At 38.1% G+C, this 18,209-nt stretch overlaps 1 protein-coding gene across 3 annotated transcripts in view; it reads left to right on the top strand.

Moving 5' to 3' along the window:
- EFCAB5 (EF-hand calcium binding domain 5) overlaps nucleotides 1-18,209 on the top strand; it is a 105,700-nt gene that overhangs the window by 22,277 nt on the left and 65,214 nt on the right. For all 3 annotated transcript variants that reach the window (XM_024737269.1, XM_024737267.1, XM_024737268.1), the window contains exons 5-7: nucleotides 6,952-7,522; nucleotides 14,881-15,037; nucleotides 17,433-17,481. In XM_024737269.1, coding sequence (XP_024593037.1) covers nucleotides 6,952-7,522; nucleotides 14,881-15,037; nucleotides 17,433-17,481 — 777 coding nt within the window. The remainder of the gene's footprint in view (nucleotides 1-6,951; nucleotides 7,523-14,880; nucleotides 15,038-17,432; nucleotides 17,482-18,209) is intronic.

Raw genomic sequence — 18,209 nt, forward strand, 5'->3', positions numbered from 1 at the left:
TCCACACGGCTCAGAATAAAAGAGAGAAAAAAAAGAAAGGAAGAAGAAGATAAAATAAAATAAAGTAAAATAAAATAAAGTTATTAAAATAAAAATTTAAAAATAATCATTAAGAAAAAAAATGTTTAAGTAAAAACAAAAAACGGACAGACAGAACCCTAGGACAAATGGTAAAAGATGTGTGTAGGTTGCCTGGGACCGTCTGTTCCCGCTCAGACAGGAAGGGGTTAAAGGAGCAGCTGCTTCGGGGACTCTGGCTCACTCAGGCCGGCGGGAGGGAGGGGTGCAGATGCGGGGCCAGCCTGCGGCGGCAGAGGCCGGCGTGACGTTGCACCAGCCTGCGGCGCACCGTGCGTTCTCCCGGGGAAGTTGTCCCTGGATCACGGGACCCTGGCAGTGGCGGGCTGCACAGGCTCCCAGGAGGGACGGTGTGGATAGTGACCTGCGCTTGCACACAGGCTTCTTGGTGTCTGCAGTAGCAGCCTTAGCGTCCCATGCCCGTCTCTGGGGTCCGCGCTGATAGCCGCGGCTCGCGCCCGTCTCTGGAGCTCTTTTAAGCGGCGCTCTTAATCCCCTCTCCTCGTGCACCAGGAAACAAAGAGGCAATAAAAAGTCTCTTGTCTCTTCTGCAGCTCCAGACTTTTTCCCGGACTCCCTCCCGTCTAGCTGTGGCGCAGTAACCCCCTTCAGGCTGTGTTCACGCAGCCAACCCCAGTCCTCTCCCTGGGATCTAAGCTCCGAAGCCCGAGCCTCAGCTCCCAGCCCCCACCCATCCCCGCAGGTGAGCAGACAAGCCTCTGGTCTGGTGAGTGCTGGTCGGCACCGATCCTCTGTGCGGGGAATCTCTCCGCTTTGCCCTCCACACCCCTGTTGCTGCGCTCTCCTCTGTGGCTCCGAAGCGCCCCCGCTCCGCCACCAGAAGTCTCCACCCGCGAAGGGGCTTCCTGGTGTGTGGAAACCTTTCCTCCTTCACAGCTCCCTCCCACTTGTGCAGGTCCCATCCCTATTCTTTGTCTCTGTTTTTTCTTTTACCCTACCCAGGTACGTGGGGAGTTTCTTGCCTTTTGGGAGGTCTGAGGTCTTCTGCCAGCATTCAGTAGGGGTTCTGTAGGAGTTGTTCCACATGTAGATGTATTTCTGATGTATTTGTGGAGAGGAAGGTGATCTCCGCGTCTTACTCTTCCGCCATCTTGAAGTTCCACCTGTAGGTAGAATTTAAAAGTATTCTTCAGAGTACTCTCAATAAAGCTAACAAAGAAATTTTAATAAATAAAAAGAATTTTAAAATATTTATGGATAGCCTCCCCCAAAATGAGAATGAATAAATACATTGCAATGCAGTCATATAATGAAATATTATGGAGCAGTGAAAAACGAACACACTGGAGCTGCAGTTATCAATATAGATGAATTTCATAAATGTAATATTAAGTATTTAAAAGGTCACAGAATGCACATGATATGAAATCATTTTTATAAAAATTAAAAACAAGAACAATATTATATTGCTTATATATAATATATACAAATGCAGAAAAATGATAAACATGAAATTCAGAATAGTGTTTCTATCAAAGTAGGGGTATTTGAGAGGCTTTAATATACAGGTAATTTTTTTCTTAAGCTAAGAGTAGATACATGGCTACTTATATCATCATTATATTTACAGGTCTCAAATATTTCATAATATATAAGATTTATAAAAACACTGCTCTAAGTTGAGGAGGTTCTGGTCTCTTACCCTTTTATTGCACTAGTACTATTTATTGAGAGTTATTAATGATTGAAGCATGGCTCAATAACTACTTTCTGGTTATGTTAAAAACAGTGAGTATGGGGCTTCCCTGGTGGCGCAGTAGTTGAGAGTCTGCCTGCCAATGCAAGGGACACGGGTTCGTGCCCCAGTCCAGGAAGATCCCACATGCCGCGGAGCGGCTGGGCCCATGAGCCATGGCCGCTGAGCCTGCGCGTCTGGAGCTTGTGCTCCGCAACGGGAAAGGCCACAACAGTGAGAGGCCCGCGTACAGCAAAAAACAAACAAACAAACAAAAAAACAAAAACAAAAACAAAAGAAAAAAAAAACAGTGAGCATGGGGACTTCCCTGGCCGCCCAGTGGTTAGGACTTCGCCTTGCAATGCAGAGCTAAGATCCCAAATGCCTCGTGCCCAAAAAACCAAAACGAAAAACAGAAGCAGTATTGTAACAAATTCAATAAAGACTTTAAAAGTGGTCCACATTAAAAAAAAAAACTTTAAAAAAATAATGAGTATCAAAATAATTTACATATCTATTTCTTCTTTTCTCCTGAAACCACGAAGTAATAGAGGCAAAGAACGTTAACAGTGTGTGGCCCTAATCCTATTGTGGTTCAGTTTGACATTAATATTTTTTCAGTGGAGAGAAGCAAATTGACTAGTAGATAATATTTGAAAGACCTGGAACTACTTCATCTCCATGGCCATATCAGAAAAAACCTTAAGATTCTTACTAAGTTTTTCATTCCAATCACCTCAGCAATCGTGGCTGCAGAAAAAAACATCTGATAGCTTATTGATCAGAGCCTGAACTAGCTAGGTCCTGGGAACCTAATTATATTTCTATTATATATTAACAGTAAACAATTAGAAAATGAAAATTTTAAAATACTATTTTAGTGGCATAAAAAGCACTAAATATCTCAAAATAAATCTAACCAAAAATGAACAAAACCTGTACACTGAAACTATAAAACATTGTTAAAAGAAATTTAAAAAGACCTAAATAAATGAAAAAGTATACCTTATTCATGAATTAGAAGACTTGATATTGTTAAGAAAGTAGTGCTCCCTCGATTGACCTCTAGATTCAGTGTAAGTCTAGCAAAAATTTGTGCAGGGTTCTGTATATATGTCTGTGTGTATATAAAATAATTTGATTCTAAAATTTATGTAGAAATGCAAAAGACCTAGAAAAGCCAAGGAAATCTTGAAGAACAACAAAGCTGGGGGATTTATATTACTAAATATCAACATTTATAATTAGGTTACAGAAATTAGGACAGTAGGACATTGACATAAGGATAGACAAATAAGCCAATGAAATAGAGTCCAGTTGAAAGTCCTGTATTGAAAACAGGAGGTGTTTTCAATAATGATGCCAAAATGGAAAATATGTATTTTTGAGTCCTACCTCACCCCACACATGCAAATAAATTCTACATGTATTGTAGATATAAATGTGAGTGATAAAACAGTAAGTAATTTTAGAAGATGACAGGAGAATATTCTCATGATTTGCTAATATTTTGTTGAAGATTTACATCTATATTCATAAGGAATAGTAGTCTGAAATTTTCTTTTCATGTGGTGTCCTTATCTGGCTTTGGTATCATATCTATGCTGGCCTCATAGAATGAGTTAGAAACTGTTATGTCCTCTTCAATTTGTGGGGAGGAGTGTTGTAAGGATAGGTTTTAATTCTTTAGATGTTTGATTAAATTCACTGGTGAAGCCATCTGGTCCAGGACTTTTCTTTGTTGTGAGGGTTTTGATTACTAATTTAATCTCTTTACTTGTTATGGGTCTGTTAAGATTTTCTATTTCTTTTTGAGTCAGTTTAGATACTTTTTGTGTATTTTTTGTCCATTTATTCTAGGTTATCCTTTTTACCTCTGTGAGATTGGTGGTAATGTTCCCACTTTCATTTCTTATATTAGTTTTGTTGGGTCTTCACTCTTTTTCTCTTTGCCAGTCTAGCAATTTGTCAATTATGTTGATCTTTTCAAATAACCAACTTTTGGTTTCATTGATTTTCTCTGCTGTTTTTATAGTCTCTATTTTGTTTATCTCCACTCTAATCTTTATTATTTCCTTCCTTCTGTTAGTTTTAGGTTTATTTTACTCTTCTTTTTCTAGTCCTTGAGGTGTAAACTTAGTTTATTGATTTGAGATTTTTCATCTCTTTTAATGTAGTCACTTAACAGCTATAAATTTCCCTCTGAGCATTGCTTTCACTGCATCTCATAAGTTTTGGTATATTGTGTTTTCATTTTCATTCATCTCTAAGTATGTTCTAATTTCCCTTGTGATTTCTTCTTTAACCCATTGGTTGTTTAAAGGTGTGTTTTTTAATCCCACAGATTTCTCCTATATCTTCAAAGAAGACCCTTTGTATGATATTTATATTTTTAAATCTATTAGGATTTGTTTTGTGGCCTAACATACAGTCTGTCCTGGAGGATGTCCCATGTGCACTTGAGCAGAATGTGTATTCTACTGTTGTTGGGTGGAATACTCAGTGTAGATCTGTTAGAGCTGGTTAATTTTTGTTTATGGCATGAAGTATGGGTCCAACTTCATTTTTTTACATATGGATACCCATTTGTTACAGCACCATTTGCTGAAGAGATAATTTTTTCCCCATTGAATGATCTTGGCACCCTTGGCAAAAGTCAATTGGTCATATATTTATGGGTATATTTCTGCTCCAGGCTCATCTTGAATATTTCTTGCCCCAGTCCTAGAATCAGCCATTTTTTCAATGAGTCCTGATTTTTTTAAATTGGAGAATGATATTACAAACCAAGGTCTGGGGACTTCCCTGGTGGCACAGTGGTTAAGAATCTGCCTGCCAATGAAGGGGACATGGGTTCGAGCCCTGGTCCGGGAAGATCCCACATGCCGCGGAGCAGCTAAGCCCGCATGCCACAACTACTGAGCCTGCACTTTAGAGGCCATGCTCCACAACAAGAGAAGCCATCGCAATGAGAAGCCTGCGCACCGCAACGAAGAGCAGCCCCTGCTCGCCGCAACTAGGGAAAGCCTGCATGCAGCAACGAAGACCCAATGCAGCCAAAAATAAATAAATAAATTTAAAATTTCAATCCTATTAAAAAAAAGAAAAAAGAAAGAAGCGAAGGTCTGAGCACTAAGTTTACAAGCTCTCGTAATTTTTAAAAATAATATAACTATATTTTAAATTTCCTCTAATTGCTCTGAGGATATTAATTACAGCTCTTTTAGAACTCCTTATATTTGTTCTATTAGTGGTGCTTCCTTGGATAGTATTAATCATTGCATTTGTTTAGTCATGGAGTTGGTTTTCGTTAAATATTTGGTGATCCTTATGTGTGTGTTTACATTTGCATTTGGGAATCCCTGTTTGCTTTTCTCTGGATGACGTTTCTGTTTTCTGTAGCCTGCTGCCAGTGATTGTGGAGGAGGGGTAAGATATGCAGATTGTGGAGGAGGGGTAAGATATGCAGACAGTGAAGTCTGTCAGCAATTCATTTTCTCTGTGTGTGGAGGCATTATTCTGCCTCTCTTGCCCGAATCCCCTTGTCCCATTTCAAGGGTGAATGCCTCTGGTGCCCGATGATTAGCTCAAATGGGGATGAAGATAGGCAAAAAGGTCAGTCATTCCCCTGCTATACGTATCTACACCCTTTAAACTTAGGGTGGCTCAGAGCTGCTCCCAAATTTCACAGTCATCTTCTGGATCCTTTTAGTCTTATAGTTTCTTTAATCAATCTAATCCCATCTACCTTACATTTTTCAGAGACCCTCAAAGTTTCTGAAGGCCCTCTTCATAATTGATTGTTAGCATTCTTCTTTTTTTTTTTTTTTTGGCTCTTCCACCTTAGTTGTGGCATGCAAGGATCTTCGTTGCGACATGAGGACTCTTAGTTGTGGCATGCATGTGGGATCTAGTTCCCCAGGCCCCTTGCATTGGGAACATGGAGTCTTACCCACTGGACCACCAGAAAAGTCCTTTTTTTAAAATTAATTTTTACTGGAGTATAGTTGCCTTACAATGTTGTGTTAGTTTCTACTGGTTGTTAGCATTCTTATGTTCATATTAAAACACACACACACACAAACACACACACACCCTTTTCTATCATTTCTAGAGATTTTGGTAGGGAGGGCATGTAGATCCTGACCTCAGTCCACTATCTTGGTCTAAAATCTCCAACATGAAAGAAGTTGGAAATATGAGAGTGGGAAGAAATATATTTATTGGGTTGGCCAAAAGGTTCATTTGGGTTTTTCTGTAACACCTTATGGAAAACCCCGAACAAACTTTTTGGCCAACCCAATACACGTACATGTCTGGTAGTCTCTCTTCACTGCCTACTCAGCAGACATTTTCCCACCTTTTGTCTGCCAATGGAACTTCAGTTTTGTAGCAGATGGAAATCACTTGATATCAGAGAATTTGGTCTAAACCCTGACCAAATTTGGTCTAAACCCTGACCAAGGAATAAATTATGATTGATCAAAACTATTCTCAATAACCCTTTTACCTTTACCAGCTATTGGCCTAGGGTGGGCATGTAACCTAATTAGGGCCAATGAAATATAAAGGAAAGTCTTAGAGTGAGGAGTCTGGGATCTTCTCTTCTTGAATAATATAACAGAACCTCAAGAGGAGAAAGCCCCTTCGTTCTCAATCCTTTTCTCCTGTAAAGAAGTGATGCCTGGGCTTCCCTGGTGGTGCAGTGGTTGAGAGTCCGCCTGCCGATGCGTGCCCTGGTCCGGGAAGATCCCACATGCCGCAGAGCGGCTGGGCCTGTGAGCCATGGCTGCTGAGCCTGCGCGTCCGGAGCCTGTGCTCCGCAACAGGAGTGACCACAACAGTGAGAGGCCCGAGTACCGCAAAAAAAAAAGAAGTGATGCCTGGAGCTGCAATAGCTATCTTGTGATCCTGAGATACAAGCACAAAAAATGAATAAAGAACAATAGAAACATGCTAGGTACTTAATAAAAACACTGAGCTGTTGAATGGCTTCTGATTAAGAAAACAGTAAATGTCCTTATGGTTAAAGTCACTGCTGTCTGATTTTCTGTTACTTTTAGCTGTGTTCGAATATACCATGTAAATGGATAGAAAATAATTTTCTAATATTCTAAAGTAACATAGATTAAAATCTACTTCTAATATTTCTTACATTTCAATTTTTGTCCCCTCAGAATTAAACCTGGAGGAGCAGCCAAAAATCTCTACTTGTTCACTAAAGGACTCTAGAATCTCAAAGAATACTGTATTTAGAAAACCTGCAAAAGTGATTCTCAATTTAGATCAAACTGCACAAAATTCAAAGCTAGAACAGTCATGGAAGAAAAATCTTTTTGAAAGAGTACAGGCAAGAGCCCAGGCAATGCAGCAGAAAATCATAGATAAGGAAAATCTGAAGAAGGAACTAGAAAAAAAGGCTGAAGAAAAACTCCCAAGGGATAATTTGGCCAAAGAGTGGTTTAATACTGAAAACATGACACTGAACACTCGTGTGTATTTACTCGACAAACTTCTACCCACCTTAGTTCCTGGAATGGAAAAAATGTTAATGCAAGTGGAAAAGAAAAAGCTTTTGGCAGAAGTTGATACTCCAACCAAGTTTGATCCAATTAACCATTTGGGGGAATACTTAATGAGAAACAACCCTAATTACATCAAAGACTCAGGAATGTCTGGTTATCAGAGGGTGATGAGAAATATCGCAGAAGACCTGAAGATAAACGTTCCAAGCACTACTTACAACAGGTACAGTTTGTTGTATTTTCAGTTGATGGTCTAGCTCCTTATGTTGAAAAGCAAGTAGAACAATAGCATAATCATACAAATAGGACTTAAAGTAACTTTATAGTTCTTCAAAAAGTATTTATTGAGCTACTACTATGTGCTTCACTATTTATGAGGCACTGTGAAGACTAACGAGGTATATTAAGTAAGTTCCTTGTACTGATGAATTTAGTTATCTCACTAGGATCCCAAGTGTATATTTATTTGTTTATTATTTGTCTTCTTGCATTGGAAAGTAAGCTATATGAGAGGAAGGACTTTTTAAAATTTAACTTTTCAGATAGGTAATATGTTCGCCTGGTTCAAAAGCCGAAACGTATAAAGTGTTATATGGTAAAAACTTTCTCTCCCATTCTTATCCTCCATCCACGCAATGCTCCACCTCTGCTATAAATAGCTACTGTTCTTAGTTTTCAATGGATCCTTCCAGAGTTTCTTAGTGCATACATAAGCAAATGCAAATATACATTCTTAATTTTCTTCCTTTTATCCAAAGCATGTGAATGAGTTACAAATATTTTCCTGTTTTTCACCTGTCATTTATCTTGTGTCACGTATAGGATTTTTTATTTCTATGTGGTCAAATTTATTTACTTTTATTTTATGGCTTCTGGGCTTTGAGTCATTGTTACATTTCATTTCAAGATGTTAAAAGAATTGTCCCATGTTTTCTTCTGGAATTAATTTTAATTTAAAATATTGATCCATTTAGAATTTATCCTAGTGTAAGATTTAAAATATGTATCCAACTTTTTCTTTTCCAAATGGCTACATAGTGAGCCCAATAACAGTTACTGAATAGTCTATATTTGTTCTTTTCTAATCACTACTGTCTATTCTTGTGTGTTTACTTTTCAATATGAACTTTAGGATTGGTTCATCTACCTGACAAAAAAAAAGTGGGGGAGAGAGAACACCAAAAGAAGCATTATAGGAATTTTTATTGAAATAAGATTAAATTTATTCATTATCTTAGGGAAAATCAACATCTTTAATAATGACAAGTGTTTCTGTATGAGAATGCTTGTCTTTCCATTTGCTCATCTTATTCTGTATCAGTCAATGTTGTCTTAAAGTTGTTAGGAATATCATGAAAGAGTTAAAGTATTTAAAGATGCTTTCTTTGCTGAGATTATCAGAATTAGGGTTTCATCTTCCTCTGGCAAAAATCCAAAATCCATATGTCAACACAAGACAGTTTCAGGCATTTGTAGAATATTCAGAAATCCTAGGGATGCTTTACAGCAGCACAATGTCTATTGACTTAAAGCTTGGATACCCAGCAATCTTAGCAAAAACAGTCCTGCTTTTAAATTCTCTGAACTGTATCACTGTTTGTGTTGTTCTCAATCCATTAGAGAGCTTTGGAGAAGTCTGTTCATTTTAGGAATGAGAGTTTTCCTTACTTATGCTCAAGAAAAAGGACACATATTTTTGTTTGGTTTGTCAAGACTTTATCTTCTGGTGATAATGTTAAAGTGTCTGTTTGACTCAACCTGATCTGAAAATTTTTCATCTGCCTACTTCCCTGGACAAAAAGGGATTCATCTTTGTTTGGTGTCTAAGTACGATAGATAGAGAAGACACTCCTTACTGATTTGGAACAATTTATATAGTGGTAGCCACTTATCTAAAAAATAAAATATCACTGCTATTTGTAAGTTTTACATATGCAATATACTTTCATTGCTTCCCCTTAGGGTTCCTGAAAGACAGGTATAGAATTGAAGTGGACTATAATTCTTACATGTAAATTTGCAAAACTGATAAGGAGGGTAGGTTTGTGTCATTTTGTTTTTCTTCATATTTTCTTTTCTTTTAGCATCTTTTCCCTCTGATTCTTGATCCCTCCAGTTCTTGAGAATGCATATTCTATGTCACTACTGCCTTATTGTGAATTGATAATGAAAAATATTTGCACTTAAAGTAAGATTACAGGGGTTCCCTGGTGGTGCAGTGGTTGAGAGTCCACCTGCCGATGCAGGGGACACGGGTTCGTGCCTTGGTCCGGGAAGATCCCACATGCCGTGGAGCGGCTGGGCCGGTGAGCCATGGCTGCTGAGCCTGCGCGTCCGGAGCCTGTGCTCCGCAATGGGAGAGGTCGCAACAGTGAGAGGCCCGCGTACCGAAAAAAAAAAAAAAAAAAGTAAGATTACAAACTTTTGATAGCTCGATTATGGTGATGGTTACACATATTTATACGTGTTGAAATTTATACAACTATGCACCAAAAAAGGTTAATTTTACTGTGTGATATATTTTTTTTAAAGTTAAACATTAAAAAGGAAGTATAGAGAAAGATTATTAATGTTAAAATTTCACACTGTTGCAGAGAAGTACACTATCATATTGCACGCCATCTTCTATCATATCTATATTTCCAACACTGAGCGAAGTATTTGGCATGAGTTCAGCCTCAATAAATATTTGTTAGATGAATGAATTAATAACTTAAATTTATTGAGGAGTCTTCACGGTCAATCAGTATTTATGGCATAATTATTCAGTGCTTAATGTTGAGCCATACCTTATACGAAAAAAAAATACAAAATTTGGTTCTTGTCATGAGGAGCTTATACATTCTAGTTGAGGAAATATGACTAAAACATAGCTAAATTTATCAAAATAGTTGTCCACATAGCACTCTCCCTACTTCCTACACTTTTATCAGCCTGTTCCATCTGGTCTTTTTTCCAGGCTCTCTTCAATAAATGTCACTTACCAATATGACAACATTCTCTCTGCTTCTAGGCCCAGTGGAAGGTTTGCAGTCCTCATCTTACTTGACCTCTTAGCAGTGTTCAATTATGTTGGCCATTTCCTCCTTGAAATACTGTTTCCCTTCCTTCCATGATATCATTCTTTACTAGTTTTCCCTCTACCTCTGTTTAATCCTTCTCAGTATCCTTTGCTGGTTCATTCTTTGCTACCTGATCTTCAAATATTAAGGTTCCTTAAGGCATAGTTCTCCTATCACTCCATAATCCATCCCTGAGTGCCCTCATTACAACACATGTAAATATCTATTCAGTATGTACACTTGGATGTTTCAGGAGCATCTCAGTTTCAAGTCATCGTCTTAATTGATCATCCATCCAGATTTTTAAGCCAAAACCAGAGGGATCGACCTTGACACTTTCTACTTCCTCATTGATCACTTCCAGTCAATCATTAAGTCCTGCTGATTTTACCTCCTTCTTTCAAATCTATTCATTTCTGACCCTCCCCACTGCTGTCACCCTAGTCTAAGCTACCATCATCTGTCACCTGCAATATTGCAATAGTCTCCTAATTGTTATGTTTACATCCATTTTGCCCTCTTCCACTCTATCGTTTACCTGTAACTGAAGTGATTTTTTTAAAGTTTAACGTTTTCATATTTTTCTCCAGTGTGAAACCTTTCAATGGTATCCCTTTATTCTTAGGATAAAAACCAAAATCCTTAACTAGGCCTATACAAACTTTCTTGTATGACCTGGTCTCTGACTTTCTTTCTAGCCCGGGCTCCCACCTCTCTCATTCTCACACTCTATACCCCAGGCATATAGGATTTCTTTCAGTTCTTCAAACATACTGTGCTTCTTTCCACTTCAGGATCTTTTCACATGTTGTTACTTCTTTCCCTCCCTCTTTATCTTATCCTCCCAGTCCTTCAGAGTTCAGCTCAAATACCACTTCGTCATGAATTTGGGTTGGGATCTTCCCTTATAGGCTCTCTCATTGCATCCTGTGTTTCTTTTTCATCGCACTTATCACAATTGTAATGGTTGTTTCTCCTGCTGTAATGTGAGCAGGAACTACATCTGTCATATTCACCATTGAATCCCCAGCATCTAACACTGTGTCATGTAAGTAATGCTCAATAAATATTTGTTAAATGAATTAACTGACATATTCTAATCTGGCTTAGAATGATGAAAGTTTTCTTGTTTTTTTTTTTTTGATACATAAGATTATTTTGAGATATGTCTTAATTTGGAGTAATTGAGTATTTAATTTTGAAATCTCTATGATTAATCATCTGTACTTAAGTGGGAGGCTATAATAAATGTTCTTCATCATTTTATAAAATTCCAAATAGGCCTAATTATTTAGCTGTTCAAATATCATTGATTAACCAGTAACTTAGATTTTTCTTAAGTCATTGAACCTTATGTCAGGAACTTCCATTTCATAATAAGCTGTATATTGAATAAACAGAAGAAAATGGGTTAAGTACAATAACTAAGTAGACACATATCATATATGTATTTTTATAGGAATACTCATCACAGGAATAATGTGGACATGCTCCAAGAATGGCAAGAAGTCCAATTTAGCTCTGTGAAACTAAGACCATCAGAGCTTAAAAACAAACAAACAAACAAAAGCTGAGTTTATTAACTTGCCAGGCAAAGGAATCTACACCAGTGAAGAATTCACTGACTAGTTTGCTGAAGGGGAAAATTCTGGAGTTTTTAAGTGTTAGGAAGGGAGCTTTACAGCGGTTATAACAACTGAAGACAGTCACACTGTATATAGGACAGAGTGAGTCCATAGGTTTGTACATGATTGATTAAAACAAGTTCTGTTGTTTAGCAGTCGAGAAAGAGTCTTCCCTTAGGTCTAGTAATGGTCTGGTGTACTGGGGTCACTCAAAGTTCATGGTCAATTATGCACTTAAGCTGGTTAGAACCAATTTTTATGAAATACAACATTCAGTTTTGATATAATCTAGGCAAATACTCTGAGTGGAAGATTTTCCATACACAGCTTGAATGGATGGATAGGATTTGGATTGTCACAATTAGGGTAAGGAAGCATTTTTACTTCTTTAATCAGATTTATACTGTTCTTTTCTTTAAAAGAGCTCAAAACAGTTGTTAAGATGGCAAAACTGTTTCGTTAGTTAGCTTTTGCTGCATAACAAAATACCTCAAAACTCAGTGGCTTAAATAAACAATCATTTATTTGCTCATGATTTTGGACAGGGCTCATGGCTCATCTCTGATCCACATGGTATCAGTTGGACTCACTCATACATTGTGGTAAAATGGCAATGATAGTCTTAGTCATTTGTCTATTAGTTGGCTGACTGTTGGTAAAAGCAATGGAGGTAACTGGATCATCATCCAGCAGGCTAGCCAAGGCTTATTTCCAAGGTGGTGGTAGAAGTGCTCTTAAGTTCAATACAAGAGAGCAAACCCCAATGTTTAAGCACTTTTTCTTCCAGTTTTATTGTGATATAATTTACAGCATTTTTCAACTTTCTGCTTCCATCATGTTTGCTAATGACCCATCGGCTAAAGCAAGTCACATGGCCATAGACAGACACAAGAGATGCAGAAATAGACTCCAGCTCATAATGGGAAAAGCTGCAAAGTTACACTGCATACAGACAGACATGCATACAGGAATGGGAAGAATCTGTGATAATTTTACCACACTGCAGGTTTTTTTCTTTCAGGTCTCCTTAAATGTGGATTTATACTTAGAATCTGCTTACAGATTATGGCTACCCTACACTACCCAAAGTTATGAGTTTTGGATGCTATGGAATTCTGTTGATTAATTTAGATATCCTCTTGAGATAATGCAGACCACAAAAGAGAAATTTTATTCAGTCCCTGAATGAGTTACCTAGTAAATTAAAAATCCATCTGGATTATATTTGGAGTCTCATGTGCAGTAGCCCTGAAGCACAAAACTAAGTTTTGTTTCTAAATGTGGGCATTAATAAGAGGGAGGAAATGATGTCTGAACTGAGACCTAAAGGACGTGGAGGATCTAGTCAAACAAAGAGAGGGAGGAAGGCTTTTCAGGCAGATGGAAATAGGACAGAAACTCAATTTTGTTAATCTATGTTGATTAATACACATGAGAATCTGGAGACACCGAGTGTTTATTATACAATATCACTTACTTTATCTGTTCTGCAGTGGACCACAAGCTTTATAATGGCAGAATCTATAGTAGGTGCTCGATAAATGTTTGTGTAATGAGTAAATAAGTAACTGACTTAGTGAGTGAGTGTGAATGAGTGAATAATGAGAAAAAGCTAGAAGAAGGACACAGACACAGAACAGAAAATCATGCAGAAAAGACAGAAGTTGAGGAGAGTGCTGTATAGAGACAGGGGAAAGGGGAGAGGAGGATAGAGAGAGAGGGAGAAAGGGAGAAAGACAAAGCAGCAGGGGGAGAAAGAGTAGGGGAAGAGCAGAAGAAGAGCCAGCCAAGAATAGACTGGGGGTTCTGAGATAAGTGATGGCGGTTTGGCTAGTTAGTAGTCGCATTAGAGGAACTTAGCACATCCTTTAAAATGCTAATTAATCTTCCAGCAGTTCAGAAACAAGCCCTTCTGCACTATTTAACAACTTGCCTATTTTTATTTTCAAACTTCAAAGTTTATTTTTGAAGGCTTCTTTTCTTAGAGAATTTTGAAGGCCTTATATGGGCATAAAGTAATGATTTAGATTTTAGTTGTTTCTTTTGGATTATTGGAGTTCTCCAGTTTACCAGTTCTTACTGAGAATTCTTTTGCATTTCCAAATCTGTCGGATTGCCCTAGTCTGTCTTCTTTGAAAGATGAAGACCTGACTCAAACATTACTTGAAAATTGTATTTGAAACCAGCAGCTATTTTTATTATTCTGAACCATTTTGGTGTTTCAATCAAAGCCAGTTTTGGGGTTTTGAAGTCCTAGTAGGGACGATAAACATAGGAATGACTAAAATCCCATTCTTCCCCCATTTTCAACCTGGGTGATGCAACTCTGTCTGAGTACAAGTTAGCTATTATGCTCAGAGGCTGTCAAAAGTATTTGACTCCGGCCGGATAAAAGAAATTGGCAATAAATTTTCCTAGACAGAAATCAGAAGTTTGGTCCAAGGCATCAGAATTACCTGAGATGCTTTTCATAAATGCAGTTTCCAGACTCCCACCCTAGACTTGGAATTAGAGTCCTTCCAAGATGATTTACGTGTCCAGGGAAAAAAGAGGCCCACCACCTTGAGGCTTTAGTGCGTTCAACCTTGCTTTTGTATGTGGCAGGTTCTAGAGCTATTCTTAGTGCTTCTTAAGTACAGTATTTAGTTGAGTAAAATAAGGCCTACCTCTATAAAAAGTCAAATAATAGTAGAAGACAGCTTATCATTAATGCCAAATTCAGTATGTGCTGGGGGAAGGAGGGATCCCTACAGGCTTGAATGAAGGAAAATTTCATGGAAAAAGATCCAAAGTTTAAATGAGGCTCTGAACTCCTGTATTCTGCCATTTGAACAATCTGAGTCAAATCCAGTGGTCTCAACTCGAGACATTTCTTCTGTTTCTACATCCTTCAGAGTATCCGAGATGAAGGAGAATATTAAACAGAAACGAGAACAAAGAGAATGCATGAACAAAGTCAAAGCCAAGGTGGCCAACACATGGAAACAGGCTCTGCAGGAACAGTTCAATGAGTGGATTCTAGACCCCAAAGGAATGATTCCTATGATAGTGGTAAGGAAGAGGGTATCTCTGAAGGGTAGGTGGAATGGGTGATAAGAGGGTGATTGCTAGATACTGAGCACAGTGCTAGAAACCTCCCTCTAAATTTTTGGTCCTGCTGATGTAAGTCTAGCCCATGAAAGTCAATTTCTTCAATTTTCTCTTGAACATTAAAAAGAAAATTCTAGGTAGATTTCCAAAATATTGACTCTGGCTGAATTTCACAAACTCTACCTTACAGACAGACATAGCTTTCGTTTGTTTTTTGTATGTGTGTGACTAATTACTTCTGTGGACTAAAAGACCATATCCTTTTTTGGGGGGGAGGCTGTGCCACGCGGCTTGTGGGATTTTAGTCCCCTGACCAGGGATCAAACCCAGGCCCTCGGCAGTGAGAGCACAGAGTCCTAACCACCAGACCGCCAAGGAACTCCCTAAAAGACCATGTCTTTAGCTCTGAAAAATAACTGTACTCTAAGAGTTATATATGTTCTCTTAGGTATATATAGATGTGAGAATAATTATTGGTTAGATACAATACCAAGCATATTTCCAGTTGCTAAAAATAGACCAAGGAAGACAAGCCACAGACTGGAAGAAAACATTTGCAAAAGACATACCTGATAAAGAACAGTAATATACAAATAACTCTTAAAATCAACAATAGGAAAACAAAAAACAGATTTTAGAATGGGCAAAAGACCTGAACAGACACTTCACCAAAGATATACAGGTGACAAATAAGCATATGACAATGTGTTCCACATATGTCATCAGGGAAATGCAAATTAGAACAGCAATGAGATACCACTACACACCTATCAGAATGGCCAAAATCCAGAACATTGACAACACCAAATGCTAGCAAAGATGTGCACCAACAGAAACTCTCATTCATTGTTGGTAAAATACAAAAAGGTGTGGTCACTTTGGAATACAGTTTGGCAGTCTCTTATAAAACTAAACATACTCTTACCATACAATCAAGCCATGGTAGATGGTCCTTTGTATTTACCCAAAGGAGTTGAAAATTTATGTCCACACAAAAGCCTACACATAGATGTTTACAGCATAATTGACAAAACTTGGAACCAACCAAGATGTCCTTCAGTGGGTGAATAATAAATAAATGTGGTACATCCAGATAGTGGAATATTATTCTGTGCTAAAAAGAAATGAGCTATCAAGCCATGAAAAGACATGGAAGAACCTTAAATGAATATTACTAAGTGAAAGAAGCCAATCTGAAAAGGCTATATACTGTATGATTCTAACTCTATGACTTTCCAGAAAAGGTAAAATTATGGAGGCGGTAAAAAGATCATTGGTTTCCAGGAGTGAGGAGGGGAAATAAGGATGAATAGGCAGAGCACAGAGGAGTTTTAGGGTGGTGAAGCAATTCTGTACAATACCATAATAATGGATACATGTCATCATATAATTTTCAAAGCCCATAGAATGTATAACACTAATGTAAACTATGGACTTTGGGTTATGAGTTTCCAGTGTAGGTTCATTGATGGTAACAAATATACCATTGTGATGGGGGATGTTGGTAGTGGAGGAAAGCTATGTATGTGGTGGTGGGGGGCAGGGAGTCTATGGAAACTCTCTGTACTTTCTGGTCAATTTTTCTGTGAACCTAAAACTTCCCTGAAAAATAAAGTCTTATTTTTAAGAAATGGACCAAGGAACTTCCCTGGTGGCACAGTGGTTAAGGATCCGCCTGCCAATGCAGGGGACCTGGGTTCGAGCCCTGGTTCAGGAAGATCCCACATGCTGTGGAGCAACTAAACCCGTGCGCCACAGCTACTGAGCCTGCACTCTAGAGCCTGTGAGCCACAACTGCTGAGCCCACGTGCCACAACTACTGAAGCTCTTGCACGTAGAGCCCGTGCTCCACAACAAGAGAAGCCACCGCAATGAGAAGCCTGCGCACCACAACGAAGACCCAATGCAGCCAAAAATAAAGTTTAAAAATAATAAATTAAAAAAAAAAAAAAAAATGGACCAAGAAGAGCTCCGAAATTTTGTTTTTAGTCATTGAAGACTGAAGAATTATAGAGGATTCTTTGGATTGCCAAACTGGTTGCCAAATTTGCCTTAACTCCATCATGCCCAATGTCTGAGTGTTGTTAGAAATTTCCTTGGAGGGGGCAAATGGGATCTGCTCAGCATCCTAGTTCTCACACAAAAAGGTTAAAAATCAGTGAGGAAATATATGCAAAAGCATTTTATATACTTTGAAATCTGCTATAAACTAAATGTTAATTATTACTATTTCTGTCCCTGGGTTAGAAGAATTACCTAGGACTTAAATTAAAAGACTACAGATGGCTTTTAGTCTAAAATACTTAATATATGCTAATTGAAAAGTAGTATATGGTCTCTTTTCTTTGATTTGCAGATTCAGAATGTCCTTCATGAATTTTTTCAAAATCCAAATTTCCAGCTTGGTAAGCCTACCTGTTACTGCAGTGTTTATATTTTTCTCTCTCCTTTTTTTGAGGGTGGAGGGATGCTGAATAAAGATGAAGAGTCATGTAGTCAAGCTCTTTTGCTCTTTTCAGTTGGAGAATGTAGAAAAGCAGAGATGCAATCAGTGATTTTTAATTCTTTTAGTCGAGTGCCCCATTTTATTACAACTATTTTGTAATAACCCTTTATTATCCTATCAAATTCCTAGAGAATATTGCTTACATACACAGAATTTTAAAAGAAAGATATAATGTCATAACTGTGATATGAAGGAGAAATACAAGTAAAGACATAAGAAAATTAAATTGTGCTGTATTTCAATATATAAATGCTTAGTTACAACTTCGCTAAAAGACATATGGAATAGTTGGACATTTGTACCTATTTATAATGAATGTTTAGACATAAGAAAAGTAAAATTATATCCAATCAGTCATACTCTTTGTATTTGGCATTTTGAAATAAGAGCAAAATGAATGGATTTTTATATACATGTAGAATCCTCGGGCTTCTCTGGTGGCGCAGTGGTTGAGAGTCTGCCTGCCGATGCAGCGGACATGGGTTCGTGTCCCGGTCCGGGAAGATCCCACATGCCGCGGAGCGGCTAGGCCCGTGAGCCATGGCTGCTGAGCTTGCGCATCTGGAGCCTATGCTCCGCAACGGAGAGGCCACAACAGTGAGAGGCCCGCGTACCGCAAAAAAAAAA

The sequence above is a fragment of the Neophocaena asiaeorientalis genome, unplaced genomic scaffold (genome assembly GCF_003031525.2).
Source record: "Neophocaena asiaeorientalis asiaeorientalis breed wild unplaced genomic scaffold, Neophocaena_asiaeorientalis_V1.1 scaffold129, whole genome shotgun sequence".
Lineage (NCBI taxonomy): Eukaryota > Metazoa > Chordata > Mammalia > Artiodactyla > Phocoenidae > Neophocaena > Neophocaena asiaeorientalis.